This window comes from Paramisgurnus dabryanus, chromosome 13, assembly GCF_030506205.2.
Source record: "Paramisgurnus dabryanus chromosome 13, PD_genome_1.1, whole genome shotgun sequence".
Classification (NCBI taxonomy): Eukaryota; Metazoa; Chordata; class Actinopteri; order Cypriniformes; family Cobitidae; genus Paramisgurnus; species Paramisgurnus dabryanus.
Genome location: NC_133349.1, coordinates 20,666,342 through 20,683,527, shown reverse-complemented (window position 1 = coordinate 20,683,527; position 17,186 = coordinate 20,666,342). Strand labels below are relative to the sequence as shown.

The 17,186-nt window shown below is 36.2% G+C and overlaps 2 protein-coding genes across 4 annotated transcripts; one reads left to right on the top strand and one right to left on the bottom strand.

Moving 5' to 3' along the window:
• Positions 1-611: 611 nt before the first annotated feature.
• LOC141280008 (uncharacterized) lies at positions 612-1,625 on the top strand. The gene is made up of 4 exons (XM_073811699.1): positions 612-731; positions 1,037-1,105; positions 1,274-1,327; positions 1,469-1,625. The coding sequence occupies exons 1-4, from the start codon at positions 668-670 to the stop codon at positions 1,600-1,602; spliced, it is 321 nt and encodes a 106-aa protein (XP_073667800.1). The 5' UTR covers positions 612-667; the 3' UTR covers positions 1,603-1,625.
• A 736-nt stretch (positions 1,626-2,361) lies between these two features.
• Positions 2,362-15,635, bottom strand: ceacam1 (CEA cell adhesion molecule 1). 3 transcript variants are annotated; one of them, XM_065245849.2, is made up of 21 exons: positions 15,420-15,633; positions 13,645-13,947; positions 12,613-12,891; positions 12,195-12,458; positions 11,833-12,108; positions 11,175-11,426; positions 10,815-11,090; positions 10,429-10,680; positions 10,042-10,317; positions 9,640-9,891; positions 9,254-9,529; positions 8,852-9,103; positions 8,479-8,754; positions 8,071-8,322; positions 7,700-7,975; positions 5,919-6,170; positions 5,546-5,821; positions 4,834-5,085; positions 4,385-4,663; positions 3,814-4,047; positions 2,362-2,577 (listed from the first exon to the last, which is right to left on the bottom strand). In XM_065245849.2, exons 1-21 carry the CDS (start codon positions 15,463-15,465, stop codon positions 2,486-2,488), a joined length of 5,193 nt encoding a protein of 1,730 aa, XP_065101921.2. In that variant the 5' UTR covers positions 15,466-15,633; the 3' UTR covers positions 2,362-2,485. The 3 variants fall into 3 exon arrangements, with proteins under 3 accessions (XP_065101921.2, XP_073667727.1, XP_065101922.2); XM_073811626.1 differs by lacking the exons at positions 5,546-5,821; positions 5,919-6,170 and having other exon boundaries at positions 15,420-15,635; XM_065245850.2 differs by lacking the exons at positions 5,546-5,821; positions 5,919-6,170; positions 7,700-7,975; positions 8,071-8,322 and having other exon boundaries at positions 15,420-15,635.
• Between the last annotated feature and the right edge of the window lie 1,551 nt (positions 15,636-17,186).

Below are 17,186 nucleotides of genomic sequence, written 5' to 3'. Positions count from 1 at the left end.
AGTTATATAAACAAGTGTGGAAATGTATTCCCACTGTCAGATCAGCTGCATGTTTTTCAGGTTAACGGATATAAATGCGAGATTGATTGGGGGAATACACGCTTGAAGAATTTTTGTTATTTATGTCTGCAAGATCATTCATCATAGTTCCTCCATGGCTTGAATCAATGTAGGTGGAACGATAATGGCATGAAATGCTTTAATGTTAAGCAAGGTTTGTTTCTTGTTAAAATAAACTCTACACATTTGCTGATATCTGAACCTTCAAGAGCATGCAGGTTTCAATGTGGTCTTTTGGTACTGGACCTTAAATTGAACTCAGTAAATCTGACAAGAGCAATACAAAAAATCTTCTGTTACGGTCAACAGAGTTGCAAGAGATTAAGAAATTCAGAAAAATAATAGCCATCTTTTCCAAAATTACATACAGCCCTCATGACACAGCTTGGCAGTTCCAAGTAAATGTCAACATTTCATTCACACCTACCATCTAAAATTCTACCCAGCAAGTTGGGGCATACTTGGACATAGTTTGTGAAACCCAGAAATAAGGGATTTGCCATATAAATACAGTGTAACCCTAGATTTGAACACAGAACTAGACGGAGTATTCTCGAAAGCAAAATCTTATTCAACGTATTTTCGTAGATCGTGTTTCTGAACAGAGATGAAGTTCCAGATACTTCTGCTAACTTGTGCTGTTCTGATTGCCACTGATGTCTACGGTGAAGGTATTTATTTTTTTATTTATTTGTGAGAAATTATCATAAAAACTATTTATGGTAAATAAATGTAAATTTAAATGGTACATATGATAGCAAATATACGTTTTTAAATTGTTTGACAACAACAAAAAAAGAGCCCAATACTAAACCTTTTACTGCTTTCACTGCTTGTTTTACCATCTTTCCCTCAATTAATGGTCCCTAGAGTTACTGAGCAAACCAACTGTACGATTTTTAAACTATCTCAACAGGCATAAATGAGATAAATTATGTAAATGTAAATCTTTGATGTTTGTATGTTATTGGAGCAGCACAACCTCAGCAGGGAGATTCAGATAAATCTATGTCCCTTCAACAAGGCAGGCCATGCAACTGCATTGGTAAGTAATAACAGTGCTCTTTATGCAGAAGGACAGATATATCTAACTTGTTGAGGATAATGCAGGTTTTATGTAATGATTTGAACGGACAAGGCATTGGAATTTCATTACTGTATTTCAAATGTGAATGAGGAGTTTGAATCATTTTGATAGATGCATTGTTTACAGAGAGAAGAAATGGTCAGAAGCAAAACTGTCCTTGCTCACTGCCATCTCAACGCAGTAAGTCACGCAACCTGTGTTTACTAAAATCATCACGCTGTTAAATTAAGCACAGTAGCACGTGAAAGGGAAATAAAAATGTGGGAAGTTGCCAACTTTACTGGCTAGACATTAAAACAGTTTATATATATATATTTTCAGCCATCCTCAGCGAAAAGCAAAGGGACTTGTGCAAGAAGAAAGGGATTAAGACATTTAAAAAATGCAAACAGCTGATTCCTCAAAACATCAAGAATGGAAAGAAAAGCAACAAAGCCATGGGTACTCCATTTTAAACATTTTCGCCAACATCTTCAGCACCCACATTTTAATATTTGTGCTTCTTTATGCAAAATAAGTATCTAAAATAAGAAATACTATATACAAAGTTATTTCTGCATCTATTGTTTTGTCTGTTGATTTTGTATGTATTGTCCTATCATTCATACTTTAAAAGTTCTGTATTCGATTAGTTCTTTACACCAATAAAACAGTAGTGATTTCTTTGCATAATTTATTTATTTAGTTTAACAGAGAATATCACATTTGACATTTGTCGGCTAGCATGTGTTTACATTTTTGGAAATAGCCAACCATTATATTATGTATGATTATAAACATATGTAACATTATGAACATTTGTAAAACAAACTGGTAAGTAACTGAAATAGTTTCATAGTTGCTAATGTTGGTGTGTAATAGTGTGTAGAAGGATATCATACGTTTAAAAACTCAGAGCTACTATTCTGAATATTAAAATATTATCTCCATGTATTTTCCCCAGTTGACATCTATTGTATATATATAAAACTAAACTCTGACTAATTAGATAAGTGATTTATTTGTGGTAATTTAATGATAATAAATACGCTACAGCACAATTATAATTCATTTGTGGTAATGTAATGATAATAAATAGGCTACAGCACAATTATAATAAATTTATATAAGCAAACAATGTAATATGGTCAATAGTCTTCCAGACATCTGCAACCCTGTAATCCATTTATGCTTATGCTCTAAATAAGGTACAAAAGTGCTTAGATTCATTTAAAAAAATTGCAGATACATTCCACTGTGCTTTTATTCTTTTATATGTACCTTAACATTTTCTTTTACCCGTAAACCTCATTCAGACCTCAAGTCAGTCCACACAGAGGCGTAATGTCACTCTCAGGTTTACATGCATTCATTCAGCACAATGAGCAGGAGCGCGAGAAGAGCGGTTAACATGACGCTCGCGTGGACACTGACAGAAGCATTCGGGTAGTCTGTGAAAAAACAGTAAAAATCTGTTATTAGATTACATCTATTTAATTAAGTTTAATTTATGTGTATTTCACATTTTTCCAACGCAGCTTTACATCAAATACATATCAGAAGCTTATCTGTCTGTCTGTCATGGTATTATTGCAAAATACATGTACATTATTGTAATAATAGGGAGATGGCTGAATTAATAACAATTGCATCAAATTTAAACCATTTTGAGAAATGGCCGCATGTCAGAAACATGTCACTTCATTTGAAGGCTTGTACCTACCACAGCGCTTTATGCGAGGATGGTGTGTAACAAGATATCCTACTAAAACGTTATGCCTGTACTTTATCTGAGACCATGCATGACAGATGACAGGTATCATATTAACACCAGACATTCCAGTTTAGCTTAAAAATTGCCAAAAATAGGGGAAATTCTATAATATACATGAGGAATTTGCAATAATACCATACAATATAATTAAAATGTAACTTAACATGACTTACTGAGAAAAGTATAGGTTATGATTGAACCATTACATTAAAATAAATTTAGCAATGTATGAAAACCCTAAGCCTTATCAGCACAGCAGTCTCCCAGAAAACAAGACGAAAGGCAAGAAACCAAAACTCAAATGTGACCCTGGACTACATTATACATTTTTCTTTAATAAGATATATGATATATTAGATAAAGATCATGTTCCATGAAGATATTTTGTAAATTTCCAACAATAAATATAGCCTATCAAACCTTATTTTTGTGAGTGGATGCAGTTGCTAAGGACTTTATTTTGACTTCAACTTTTATGGTGAATTTCTTATTATTTAGAAATCTAGATTTTCTCGACCAAACCTATCCTAAAGAACCATGCATGAGTGGAAGGCTTATTTATTCAACTTTCAGATGATGTATAAATCTCAATAAACAAAATCTATTATGATGGGTTTTGTGGTTCAGGATCACAAATGGTGTATCAAGTTTCACTCAAGTCAGTTTTTGTCTGGCACATTAACATAACACTGCTGCAACTAGACAGAGGATAAATCATGTTTGTAACTAACTGAGCTGTGAGATTATACAACAAGTAAGCAAGCAGGCAGATAAATTCTGAACAGATTATCATAGAAGTCTGTCTTTGTCTCATTTAATTTAATTCTACATCTAGAAAACAGAAAGAAACAACCTATACATATAAATGCTGCATCTTTATTCCTTATTTGTGTCAGTTTGGGAAAAATCTCACCACCGATGAAGTGGCTGGTGTAGACTATCGTGTTGGTCAAGGGGTTTCTGGCCACACAGGTGTAATTGTAGCCCAGGATATTCTGAATGGGAATTTCAATAGTAGCTTGATATGTTAGCACAGTGCCGTTGTTGACAATCCACTGATACACGGCCGCCGGCTGGGATTCTGCACTGCATGTGAGGGTTGTCATATACCCTGGATCTACTAAAATCTTCACATTAACTGGTCCATCTGCTCAATAAAGATTAAGAGGATGTGTTAGGAAGCATCTGCCGTAATCTAATTTATAGCACATTTTTAAAAGCAAAATATGTAATTTTCGCAGTGTGAGGTCGCTAAAAAACAACTGCGTAGCTTGATGATGCTGTTAAACAGGGTGTAAAGATAGGATTTGTAGTCTTAAGTGTCGATAGAAATTGATCAGGAGTCACAAATCATTTTCATAAATGACATTAAAAATAAAGTTTTATAACAATTACAGTATTATGTAAACCCACAGTGTGGTTTGATAGAAGCCACAACAAAGTAGATCAAAGCAAAGTAATCACAAGGGAAGAACATTACTCACAGTTGGCCACCACATTGTATTGTTGACTCGTGTAAGATCTAACCGGATTTGTAGCGATACAGTGGTACACTGCATTGTCAGCTGTCTTCAAGGGCGTGAAGTTCAACGTGTTGTTTTTCTCTCCAGTGATTGCTACTCTGTCAGATGTCTGTAAAGTCTGGCTGTTTTTCAACCAGCTGACGCTGTTGTAGGATCCATTCACTTTACACGTAAGTATCAGGTTTTCGGAATCCTTTGGAATAAGTGGATTGGAGCTCACGTACACGGAGGTGATCCCCTCTAAATACACACAATATTACAAAGTTAGTAGTGCTTTGTTGACTGTTAACATGTTTCAAAACCTTGACTTTGTTTAATGTCTTTTAATGGACAAACCTGCTCTCAATTAAAACAAAGTTATTTATCTTGTACGATAATACTGGAAAATAGTGCTTTGAGTTACAGCTCACCATATACAGTGAAGTTCAGTGTGGCACTGTTGTTGGTTTGTGTGATGCTATTATAGGCCATGCAGGTGTACCATCCTGTATTGTTTAGTGTGACGGCTACCATGACATAGACTGAGCTGTTTGCCACTACTAAGCCATTGAAGAACCAGGTGTATTGACTTGCAGGACGAGAGTCAGCAGAACAGTTGAAGGTCACGTTGTTCCCCACCTCTGCCACGCTTGGACCTGTGATTGTTGGGCTCGATGGACCATCTGAAATCATGTTTATTTTGTAATGTACTGTTTTTGTAAATGCAAATATTTTGATATAATATTATTTAAATTTAATGTATCTCTTACTCACAGTTACTTCTCAGTTTAATTAATTTGATTAAAAAAAATAATGTACTGAATTAAACTGATTTACTAGAATCACGCACTCTATGTGTTTGCGCCTGAGCAGGAACAGTTTGAGTAAGAAACGGAGATTGACATTTTTACGACTGAAAATGCTATTTTTCAAATGCAGAACTTCTCAGTCATAAAAACACATGCAAGGACTTAAAGAGATCAAGCCTTAGCCAAGTATGAAAAAGTAACACAAAAGTAACGCAAGTATTACTTTCCATGAAAAGTAACTAAGTAACACAATTAGTTACTTTTTTGGGGGAGTAATGCATTACTTTTAAAAGTAACTTTCCCCAACACTGTACATATCTACATGTATACTCACAGTTGACAGCAAGGTTGTAGGGCATGCCGGTCATGTTGCCAACAAGGTTAACAACTACACACTGGTATTGTCCAGCATCATTGAGAGAGAGTTGGTTTAACGTCAAGGTTGAGTTATTGCTGGAGAACGTGATCATGTTGTTGGGGTAAACTGGCAGACCATTTTTCATCCACTGAATGGAGGAAACATCTCCACTGACACCACAGGTTAGTGAGAATGACTGATTTAAGATCGGTTGCTGATTGTTTATGTTCACTGAAACAGCTGTGATAGCATCTGTAATTCAAACGTATGAAAGTTTTTACTTAAGACAACAGAAGTGGCAAACTATAAGATGCATATTTTGTGCAGGCCTTTTTAATGAACAACTCACTGATTACTGTTAAGGTCACTGAAGCACTACTGTTGCTCCTTGTGATGTTATTGGAAGCCACGCAGGTGTACTGTCCTCGGTTATTCATTGTGAGAGATCTGATCACAAGGACTGAAGCGGTTCCCACATTTGTGCCGTTGAAGAACCAGCTATATTGACTGGCTGGTTGAGAATTTGATGAACAGCTGAAGGTCACATCTGACCCTACAGCTCCTACTGTTGGACCAGAGATTGTGGTGCTCCATGGACCATCTGAAGACACAGAAATATCACTGGTCAATCTCTGTTTTGGCTAATTTACAAACACTTTTTTAAACTTATTTATACCACAATTCTGCTGTAAAGAAATTTTAATCACATCTAGAAAGTTGTAGAAGCAGTGATGCCAATATATTTACATTATGTTGGTCCTATAATGGGTTAAATCTTTTGTTTAAAATGTTCAACTCTCACCCCCTAAATGTGTTAGGATATCAATAAAAACACACTGTGCATAAATTTGAATTGTTCCTACAATATCTAGAGGTTGCTCAAAGCCTTTGAATATTTCTGAAATCACATAGTTTTGCAAAAAACTGTACCATTTAAAATGCACAACACACATAAAACTTGCTTCGTGGAGGGTAACTTTGTTCAAGTTATTTCAATCTCTTCTGTTCCGAGTAACCATATAACGTTAGCGGAATTGCTTCGTGTTGCTTCAGCCATTGTCTCAGTGTATATTGTCTATTGTGCTTCATTCACATTGAAGCTTTCTTGCTTTGAAAGAAATATCACAACTAAAACAGGAGTTTTAATTGCATGGAGCATGGTCAAATAAGTCCATTGCTGCCATAAGTATATATTATTAAACAATTATACATGTTAGCACAAAGTCTCACAGAATATGCAAATGTGTTAAACTTCAAAGGTCTTGAGCAACCTGTTAATATTAAAGGAATAGTCTACTCATTTTCAATATTAAAATATGGTATTACCTTAACTAAGAAGATACATTGATACATCCCTCTATCATCTTAGTGGGTGCACGTAAGCGCTGGGGCGCGCTGCCACACTTCGATAGCATTTAGCTTAGCCCCATTCATTCAATGGTACCACTCAGAGATAAAGTTAGAAGTGACCAAACACATCAACGTTTTTCCTATTTAAGACGAGTAGTTATACAAGCAAGTTTTGTGGTACAAAATAAAACGTAGCGCTTTTCTAAGCGGATTTAAAAGAGGAACTATATTGTATGGCGGAACAGCACTTTTGGGAGTACTTCAACTCGCCTGAAAAATCCGCTCCCCTTCTCCCTCTCATAATGGGAGAGGGAGGGTGTTACTGCGCCGAGTCGAAGTACTCCCAAAGTGCTGTTCCGCCATACAATATAGTTCCTCTTTTAAATCCGCTTAGAAAAGCGCTACGTTTTATTTTGTACCACAAAACTTGCTCGTATAACTACTCGTCTTAAATAGGAAAAATGTTGATGTGTTTGGTCACTTCTAACTTTATCTCTAAGTGGTACCATTGAATGAATGTGGCTAAGCTAAATGCTATCAAAGTGTGGCAGCGCGCCCCAGCGCTTACGTGCACGCACTAAGATGATAGAGGGATGTATCAACTCTTCTAAGTTAAGGTAATAACATATTTTAATATTGAAAATGAGTAGACTATTCCTTTAATGTTTAAATTTTTTTGCCAAAATATTTTTTTATTTATTTAAACATATTGGTGGGGTGAGACCATGAACTTTTAAAAGTTTAAAAATAAAGACCACCATAATCTACAGGTATACTCACAGTTGACAGTAAGGTTGTAGGGCATGCCGGTCATGTTTCCAACAGGGTTAACAACTACACACTGGTATTGTCCAGCATCATTGAGAGAGAGTTGGTTTAATATCAAGGTTGAGTTATTGCTGGAGAACGTGGTCATGTTGTTGGGGTACACGGGCAGACCATTTTTCATCCACTGAATGGAGGAAACATCTCCACTGACACCGCAGGTTAGTGAGAATGACTGATTGAAGACCGGTTGCTGATTGTTTAGGTTCACTGAAACAGCCGTGATAGAATCTGTAATTCAACCAGATGAAAGGTTTTACTTAAGACAGAACTGGCAAACTATAAGATGCATATTTTTTTGAAGGCCTTTTCAATGAACAACTCACTGATTACTGTTAAGGCCACTGAAGCACTACTGTTGCTCATTGTGATGTTATTGTAAGCCACGCAGGTGTACAGTCCTCTGTTGTTCATTGCGAGAGATCTGATCACAAGGACTGAAGCGGTTCCCACATTTGTGCCGTTAAAGAACCAGCTATATTGACTGGCTGGCTGAGAAATTGCCGAACAGCTGAAGGTCACATTTGACCCTACAGCTCCTACTGTTGGACCAGAGATTGTGGTGCTCCATGGACCATCTGAAGACACAGATAAAGCACAGGTCAATCTCTGTTTTGGCTAATTTACAAACACTTTTAACTTATTTATACCACAATTCTGCTGTAAGGAAATTTCAATCACATCTAGAAAGTTGTAGAAAGCAGTGATGCTTACATATCTACATGTATACTCACAGTTGACAGTAAGGTTGTAGGGGTTGCCAGTCATGTTTCCAAAAGGGTTAACCACTGTGCACTGGTATTGTCCAGCATCATTGAGAGAGAGTTGGTTTAACGTCAAGGTTGAGTTATTGCTAGAGAACGTGGTCATGTTGTTGGGGTACATGGGCAGTCCATTTTTCATCCACTGAATGGAGTAAACATCTCCATTGACACCGCAGGTTAGCGAGAATGACTGATTCAAGACCGGTTGCTGATTGTTTAGGTTCACTGAAACGGCTGTGATATAATCTGTAATTCAAACGGATAAAAGTTTTTACTTTAGACAACAGAAGTGGCAAACTATAAGATGCATATTGTGTGGAGGCCTTTTCAATTAACAACTCACTGATTACTGTTAAGTTCACTGAAGCACTACTGTTGCTCATTGTGATGTTATTGGAAGCCACGCAGGTGTACAGTCCTCTGTTGTTCATTGTGAGAGATCTGATCACAAGGACTGAAGCGGTTCCCACATTTGTGCCGTTGAAGAACCAGCTATATTGACTGGCTGGCTGAGAAATTGCCGAACAGTTGAGGGTCACATTTGACCCTACAGCTCCTACCGTTGGACCAGAGATTGTGGTGCTCCATGGACCATCTGAAGACACAGATAAAGCACAGGTCAATCTCTGTTCTGGCTCATTTACAAACAACTTATTTATACCACAATTCTGCTGTAAGGAAATTTCAATCACATCTAGAAAGTTGTAGAAAGCAGTGATGCTTACATATCTACAGGTATACTCACAGTTGACAGTAAGGTTGTAGGGGTTGCCGGTCATATTGCCAAAAGGGTTAACCACTGCACACTGGTATTGTCCAGCATCATTGAAAGAGAGTTGGTTTAACGTCAAGGTTGAGTTATTGCTGGAGAACGTGGTCATGTTGTTGGGGTACACAGGCAGACCATTTTTCATCCACTGAATGGAGTAAACATCTCCACTGACACCGCAGGTTAGTGAGAATGACTGATTCAAGACCGGTTGCTGATTGTTTAGGTTCACTGAAACGGCTGTGATATAATCTGTAATTCAAAAGGATAAAAGTTTTTACTTAAGACAACATGTTAACAACAGAACTGGCAAACTACTGTATAAGATGCATATTTTTTGAAGGCCGTTTCAATGAACTCACTGATTACTGTTAAGTTCACTGAAGCAGTACTGTTGCTCATTGTGATGTTATTGTAAGCCACGCAGGTGTACTGTCCTCTGTTGTTCATTGCGAGAGATCTGATCACAAGGACTGAAGCGGTTCCCACATTTGTGCCGTTAAAGAACCAGCTATATTGACTGGCTGGCTGAGAAATTGCCGAACAGCTGAGGGTCATATTTGACCCTACAGCTCCTACCGTTGGACCAGAGATTGTGGTGCTCCATGGACCATCTGAAGACACAGATAAAGCACAGGTCAATCTCTGTTCTGACTCATTAACAAACAACTTATTTATATCACAATTCTGCTGTAAGGAAATTTCAATCACATCTAGAAAGTTGTAGAAAGCAGTGATGCTTACATATCTACAGGTATACTCACAGTTGACAGTAAGGTTGTAGGGGTTGCCGGTCATGTTGCCAAAAGGGTTAACCACTGCACACTGGTATTGTCCAGCATCATTGAAAGAGAGTTGGTTTAACGTCAAGGTTGAGTTATTGCTAGAGAAAGTGGTCATGTTGTTGGGGTACACGGGCAGACCATTTTTCATCCACTGAATGGAGTAAACATCTCCACTGACACCGCAGGTTAGTGAGAAAGACTGATTCAAGACCGGTTGCTGATTGTTTAGGTTCACTGAAACAGCTGTGATATAATCTGTAATTCAAACGGATAAATTTTTTTTACTTAAGACAACATGTTAACAACAGAACTGGCAAACTACTGTATAAGATGCATATTTTTTGAAGGCCTTTTCAATGAACTCACTGATTACTGTTAAGTTCACTGAAGCACTACTGTTGCTCATTGTGATGTTATTGTAAGCCACGCAGGTGTACTGTCCTCTGTTGTTCATTGCGAGAGATCTGATCACAAGGACTGAAGCGGTTCCCACATTTGTGCCGTTGAAGATCCAGCTGTATTGACTGGCTGGTTGAGAATTTGCTGAACAGCTGAAGGTCACATTTGACCCTACAGCTCCTACCGTTGGACCAGAGATTGTGAGGTTCCATGGACCATCTGAAGACACAGATAAACTTTCAGCTCTGAAACACTTTGAACTCATTAATACCACAATTCTGCTGAAAGAAAATCTCAAAAACATCTACAAAGTTCTAAAAGATGTGATGGCTAGATGTTAAAAAGTTACTCACAGTTGACAGTAAGGTTGTAGGGCATGCTAGTCATGTTGCTGACAAGGTTGCGAACTGCGCACTGGTATTGTCCACCATCATTAAGATTCAGTGGGTTAAAGCTCAAGGTTGAGTTGGTACTGGAGAACGTGATCCTGCTGTTGGCGTACAAAGGCAGACCATTCTTCATCCACTGAATGGAGGAAACATCTCCAACGATGTTGCAGGTTAGCGTGAATGACTGATTGAAGACCGGTTGCTGGTTGTTTATGGTCACCGTAATGGCACTGATAGGAACTAAATTTCACACAGATCACTGAGGTTAACCATACATACATACATAACCACCATACATACATTTACTTACTGTAAATAACTCACCAATTACAGTTAAGTCCTTTGAGGCATTGCTGCTTTGGCCTGTGATGTTATTGTAGGCCATGCAGATATACCGTCCTGTATTGCTGACTGTGAGAGCTCCTGTCGTATACACCGATCTGTTGTCTACTTTCACGCCATTGAAATACCAGCTGTACTGACTCTGAGGTTGAGAGTCAGCAGAACAGTTGAAGGTCACAATCGATCCCACTCCAGATACATCTGGACCAGAGATTGCTACATTTCTTGGGCCATCTGACAAACACATGGATACAGAAAGTTTTAAAATATAATGCATTCATATTTTATGAAAACTAGGGCTTCAAGATAACTACCGGAATTACCATAATATTGCAAATGTGCATACCGCAAAATGCATACAGCAAATGTTTGCAATAACCAAATTGTTGAAATATTTAAAAGTTATGTATAGAGTCTGGTCTGATATAGAGAGTGAAACTTGAAATGCATGCTGTGAAATATATAATTGACATAAATTTTACAAAGAGAAAGCATTAGCGTATGCCGCATAGTTTACCAAGTTATCGCATTTTTCTTTCAATACCGTGAAGCCCTAGTGTAAATGTTATAAGAATCAAAACCGATGACAATAATATTGCATTCATATGAATTTTCTCCTGTAAATATCTGTGTTACTCACAGTTGACCTTGAAGTTGTAGGCCAGGCTGCTCATGTTGCTGACATCATTACTGGCTACACACGTGTATTGTCCATTGTCATTGATATTAAGTTGATTAATGCTTAAGGTTAAGTTTTGATTGGAGAATGTGATCCTACTGTCGGTGACCAGGTACAAGCTATTCTTCATCCACTGAATGGAACCCATCGACCCCACAATATTGCAGGACAGACTAAAAGACGCGTTTTCTATCGGGTAGCCTGCTTGGGGATTCACCATCACTTGTGATATTGATTCTAAGTAAACAAATGGCATAATTTATTGAATATAAAAATGTTCACAGGCGCAAATACAGAAAAACATATTTTGAAAGTGTGCTCACCAAGTATGCGAATGGATTTTGTCACTGTAGCATATAGGAATGTCACCGCGTTACGGGCAACACAAGTGTACTGTCCTGATTTGCTTGGGGTAAGGTTATTAATTTGTAGGTTTGAGCCACTGACATTTAGAGGAACATCGTTGTATGTCCAGGACATAGATGCTGGTGGGTTGGAGTCGGCCATGCATGACAAAGATATAGCAGAGCCTGACGCATATGCTATTCTGTCTGGCAAGGCCGTCAATCTCATGTTACTCGGCCCATCTAAACAAATGATACAATTCAGTCATGAATTCAATTGTTAGTTTACCACACCTCACCATGCCCTTTAAAAGCATTATTTCTTTATAAAGAAATAAAGAAATCAAACGTTTAACACTTTGTAATAACTCTGATATTGTGTTATGTCTATACTCACAGCTTATATTGAGGCTAACTTGCGTGCTTTCTCCATTACTGATGTTGTTTGCCACAATGCACTTGAACGGTCCTTGGTCATACCGCATCACCGGATTAATGGTAAGAACCTGTCCGCCATTACTGAGCACAATCCTATCCCATGCTGTGATCAGAGAGCTGCCGTTCTGCCACGAAATCCACATCGGTGTTCCACTGGCAGAGCATGTGAACGTCACGCTGTCGTTCAACTCCATTAGGTTTGATTTGCTAACGCCTGTAGACACGGCACTTATAGGTTCTGGAGGTAAAAAGAAAATGCCAACTTAAAGCATGTCTTTCTGCACTGAAAATACGATTCATTGAATTTAATATTTTTTTTTAAGGTAAGTGGTTGCAATCAATTTATTTAAGCTACATTTAAACAAAAAAGATTAGTAAAGTAAAATAAAATAAAAAACTTTTGTTTAAATGTAGCTTAAATAAATTGATTTCAACCACTTACCTTAAAAATTTTTATTAAATTTAATGAATCATTTTTTTCAGTAGTGACTCTTTCCCTTTCTTTATCTGGATTATGTCTCAACCCTGCTATGAAAGCTTCAGGAACAATCTTTAAATTAAGTAACTAAAGTAAACATTATTTCAAAAGGCTGTATTAACCTGTGCCTTTGTACATTTATTAAACTTAATTGAATACATGCATAGGAAATCATATGCTAGAAAAACCAAGGTGATAAAATAGAATTTTAACCCCTTCAGACCTGATTTTTCTGGTGTTTAATTAGTGTGCCATATTTTGATTGGTTGATCAGCATTTTTGTTGGGTTAAAACACAAAACATGATCTCCATTCCAGTGGATGCAGGGTCCGAAGGGGTTAAGCAGTCTGTGTCCATTATGAAAAACTGGTTATGGTATTCATTATACTCAAAGAGCATCATGTGGTCTTTTAAATAAAGCATGTGGTAAATTTAAATGGATTAAAGACTAAACATTACTACACTAGTGTGCAATAATGTGAAAGACCTGCTCACATTAAATGAGTTACTCACCCTGAACATCTAAAATAAGCTCGGCTTTGCTCCGATTCACTCCGATGTCCTCAAATACATAAAGACCAGAACTGTTCAGAGTTACGGTAGGTAAAAAGAGATCATATGTTGTGTTGTTGAATGCGATTCCATTCTCGAAGCTACTGCCGATTAACAGAGACCCCGAGTACCACACAAACAATACACTCGGCCCAAACAGCCAGGCACCAGCTGGACTGCTCGTGGAGCCAATTACTTTAATAGTGACATTGGTGCCCACACGCACAGGGTTTGCTGATGGTTGCAGTGTCACTGCAGTAAGACCTAGGAAAGGAGAGACATTATCATTTTAAGCATACTGTAAAGCAAATTGTAAGTTTGAAAAATCATATTAATTCCTTGCATTATTGTGTATTTGTACAGGTTTTTTTGTGGTAACACTTTGTGTCGCACACAGTAATCCCTTTAAAAATAATGCACATTAGAGGGTGTTAACAGAAAAGGTGATTAGTCTATTATTTAAAAACATTTACTTTAAATTTACAATTTAAAGTTGTTGTTTTTTCACAACAGCAAAGTAATGTGATGTCAAATTATATAGGATACAGTACAGTGCAGGATAACTGGGTGAACTAAATAATATGAATAATCAGCATACAGATATTATGTAATCTATTTTTTATGTAATTTTTTTGTACTTGTAATGTAAATTATAAACTCTGTATCCACAGTGAAAAAATTGCATCTTAATTTTTTCTACAGTAAATGTATTATAGATGTCGTTACATCCGTGAGAAGATCCTGCACTGTTAAAGGTTTTAAAATGGCTCCTATTCAGGGTGTGGTTTCATGAAGCACCTGTAACATCCATGATGCCTTCCTATTGCATTTGCGGTAACGCTTTACAGTACTGTTCCATTTGTTAACATTAGGTACTGCAATACTTAACATGAACTTACTTCTAGAGCAAATTTTTTCTAATGATGATTTTAACATTTCAATACATTTTAAATCATAAGGTTATGTCTGCTGACATTAGAAATACAACAAACTAATATGATTAATAAAGATTAATGAATGTAAAAATATATTGCTCACTCTTAATTCATATAAGATAATGCATTAACTTGACTTAATGTTAATTAATTAAAATTTCTTGTAAAGTGTTATGAAATTTGTATTAAAAAGGTGATGACTATTTTAGGCATGTATATTTTTTGTGAGTGTATGAGTAAAATCCAACGTTAAGCAATGTAACAAACAGCAGTCTACTGTACTTGCAAACACACATATGTCTTTAATGAATGTACGGTATATGTCGGAAATAGTTTACCTGGATGGTAACCTTTAAAAAGGTCAATATGTACCATTTAGATACAGATATGTAGCTTTGAGGTAAACATGTATGTCTGAAGTACCATTATGTACCTTTGAGGTACTCATATACATCCTTTTTTTTACAAAGATGTATTTTTGAAAGGGTACTATGGGTACAGCCTGAATGACAGCTTTTCTACCTTTATTTGTGTGAAAATGTATATAAAAAATTTCAGCAAATATTTAAATAAATATATAAACTTAGATTGACATACTAAATAAAATTGTATATATAATTTATATATGAATCATAAACATTTATACATAAATTAATATATAATTATTCTTTTTATAATTATTGTTTTTTTTCTTTATTTATTAAAGAGATGAAAAACTATTAAATCAGTGCAACAAATGTTTCTACATTGTTGTTTAATAGCAAACATTTATAAAATGATCATTAAAAACATTTACAGTACCTTTTGGTAAAATTAAGATGAAGAAGACGAGTAATTTAAATTCCATTTTGGAAATCCTATCCAGAAAACCTCAGCTCAAGGCAACTTCCCTTCTTACAGGGTGAGAATAAATGGTAAAACTATATATATGGTCTCTCTACTTTCATTATCCAGATATTTACTTTGCTACGCCAGTGACTTCGCTTTCAAAAAAGTATGCATGTCACAAAATAGGTACAGCCTTTTGTCCCCATCACACACACATACAGACTCAGTCAAGGGTGTGTCTGTTGTGGTTAACTACAATCTGGAACGAGGCTGCTGGTACCCAACTGATGTGCATATTCAGATACTGAAGGTCAAGCCATACGTATTTGAATAGTTCCTAATGTGGTAGGGAATAATTTGTGTTTTGTAAAAATTGTGGACAGTCAACACTGAAAATGTCGACATGATATATCACATGATTAGGATTACAGTTTAATGTTTTGGATTCACACTATTTCAGGATTCCCCCAACATACATTCGGTGTAAGTTTCCTCAGTGATGTGTTTATGTAGTCGCTGAAACATAAAATAATTCTCATACAAACATCCTACACACTTTCCCACCGGTGAGATCTAATGCTGCTCCTATAAACAAATTTTATCCGGTGGCTTGTCTGATACACAAAAAGGAAAATCACGTTTCAGCATTTGCTTCACTATTGCTTTGTAAATTGACCTAAACTAACCCTTAACAGTACATTCACATGATTTCATATAGGGCAAAAAATCATGAATCACTGTTTTAAAAATCTAAATGACAATCACTGGTTGTTATGTGATTAATAATACTGTATGATGTCTTCTGTTTAGCTGACCTTATGTTTTAAACACTTAGGCTATACCCTCACAACAATGACACAGCGATTATAATAAGATATGATCAATGACTAAATATAGGCACAAAGTTTCAGTACAATCACTGATTAGAAATGTGTTTCATTTGCTTATGCTAAGTATTACTCAACTGAAGTTACATAATCTAATTATGAGATAAGGAGCATCAATGTTTGATTTCAATCATTTGACATGACCTTTACTCAATATTAAAGATAAGGGTATTTATATTGTTATATGTTTATATTTTCTCAGAATGTTTTTTATGTTATGGTGATACATTTATTTTCTCTGAAAATATTTCTTATTATTTACTTTAGATGTTAGCAGCATATTCAAAACAATGACATCTTCCGGTTCACAATAGATGATGTAATGTTTAGATGCAATAAAGAAGGTAGGTGTGGTGTCATATACACTACTGTATAAAGTGAATTTGGGTGTGTGTTGTACGTTTAATTTATGTAAAATGAATGGTTTTTAAGTTTTTGAGTCAATGAATTCAACTTAAAGGGGACTTCAGTACTACACTTCTTCAGCAAAACACCCAATTAACACTCTTACCCCTGGTTTCACAGACAATTGCTTAAGTCTAGTCCAAATCTAAGACACATGTTTGAGCTGTCTTAACTAAAAATAACTTGCACTGACAGATCTTAAAACAAGCCAGTGCCATTGATTTATCTTACAAACCAGTAACGTCTTTTGGTAAGCATTTTTATAAAACATGCTTAAAGATCTTAATTAAACTAATGCCTAGTCCTGGCTTTAGCTTAGCCTTGTCTGTGAAACCAGGACTTTGTGTACATATAAATCACTGAAGAAATGATAAATAACAAGAAGTCACCCTACCCTACAGGTACATTTTTGTACCTTTATGGGTTTACAACACATTGAAACGTTGCA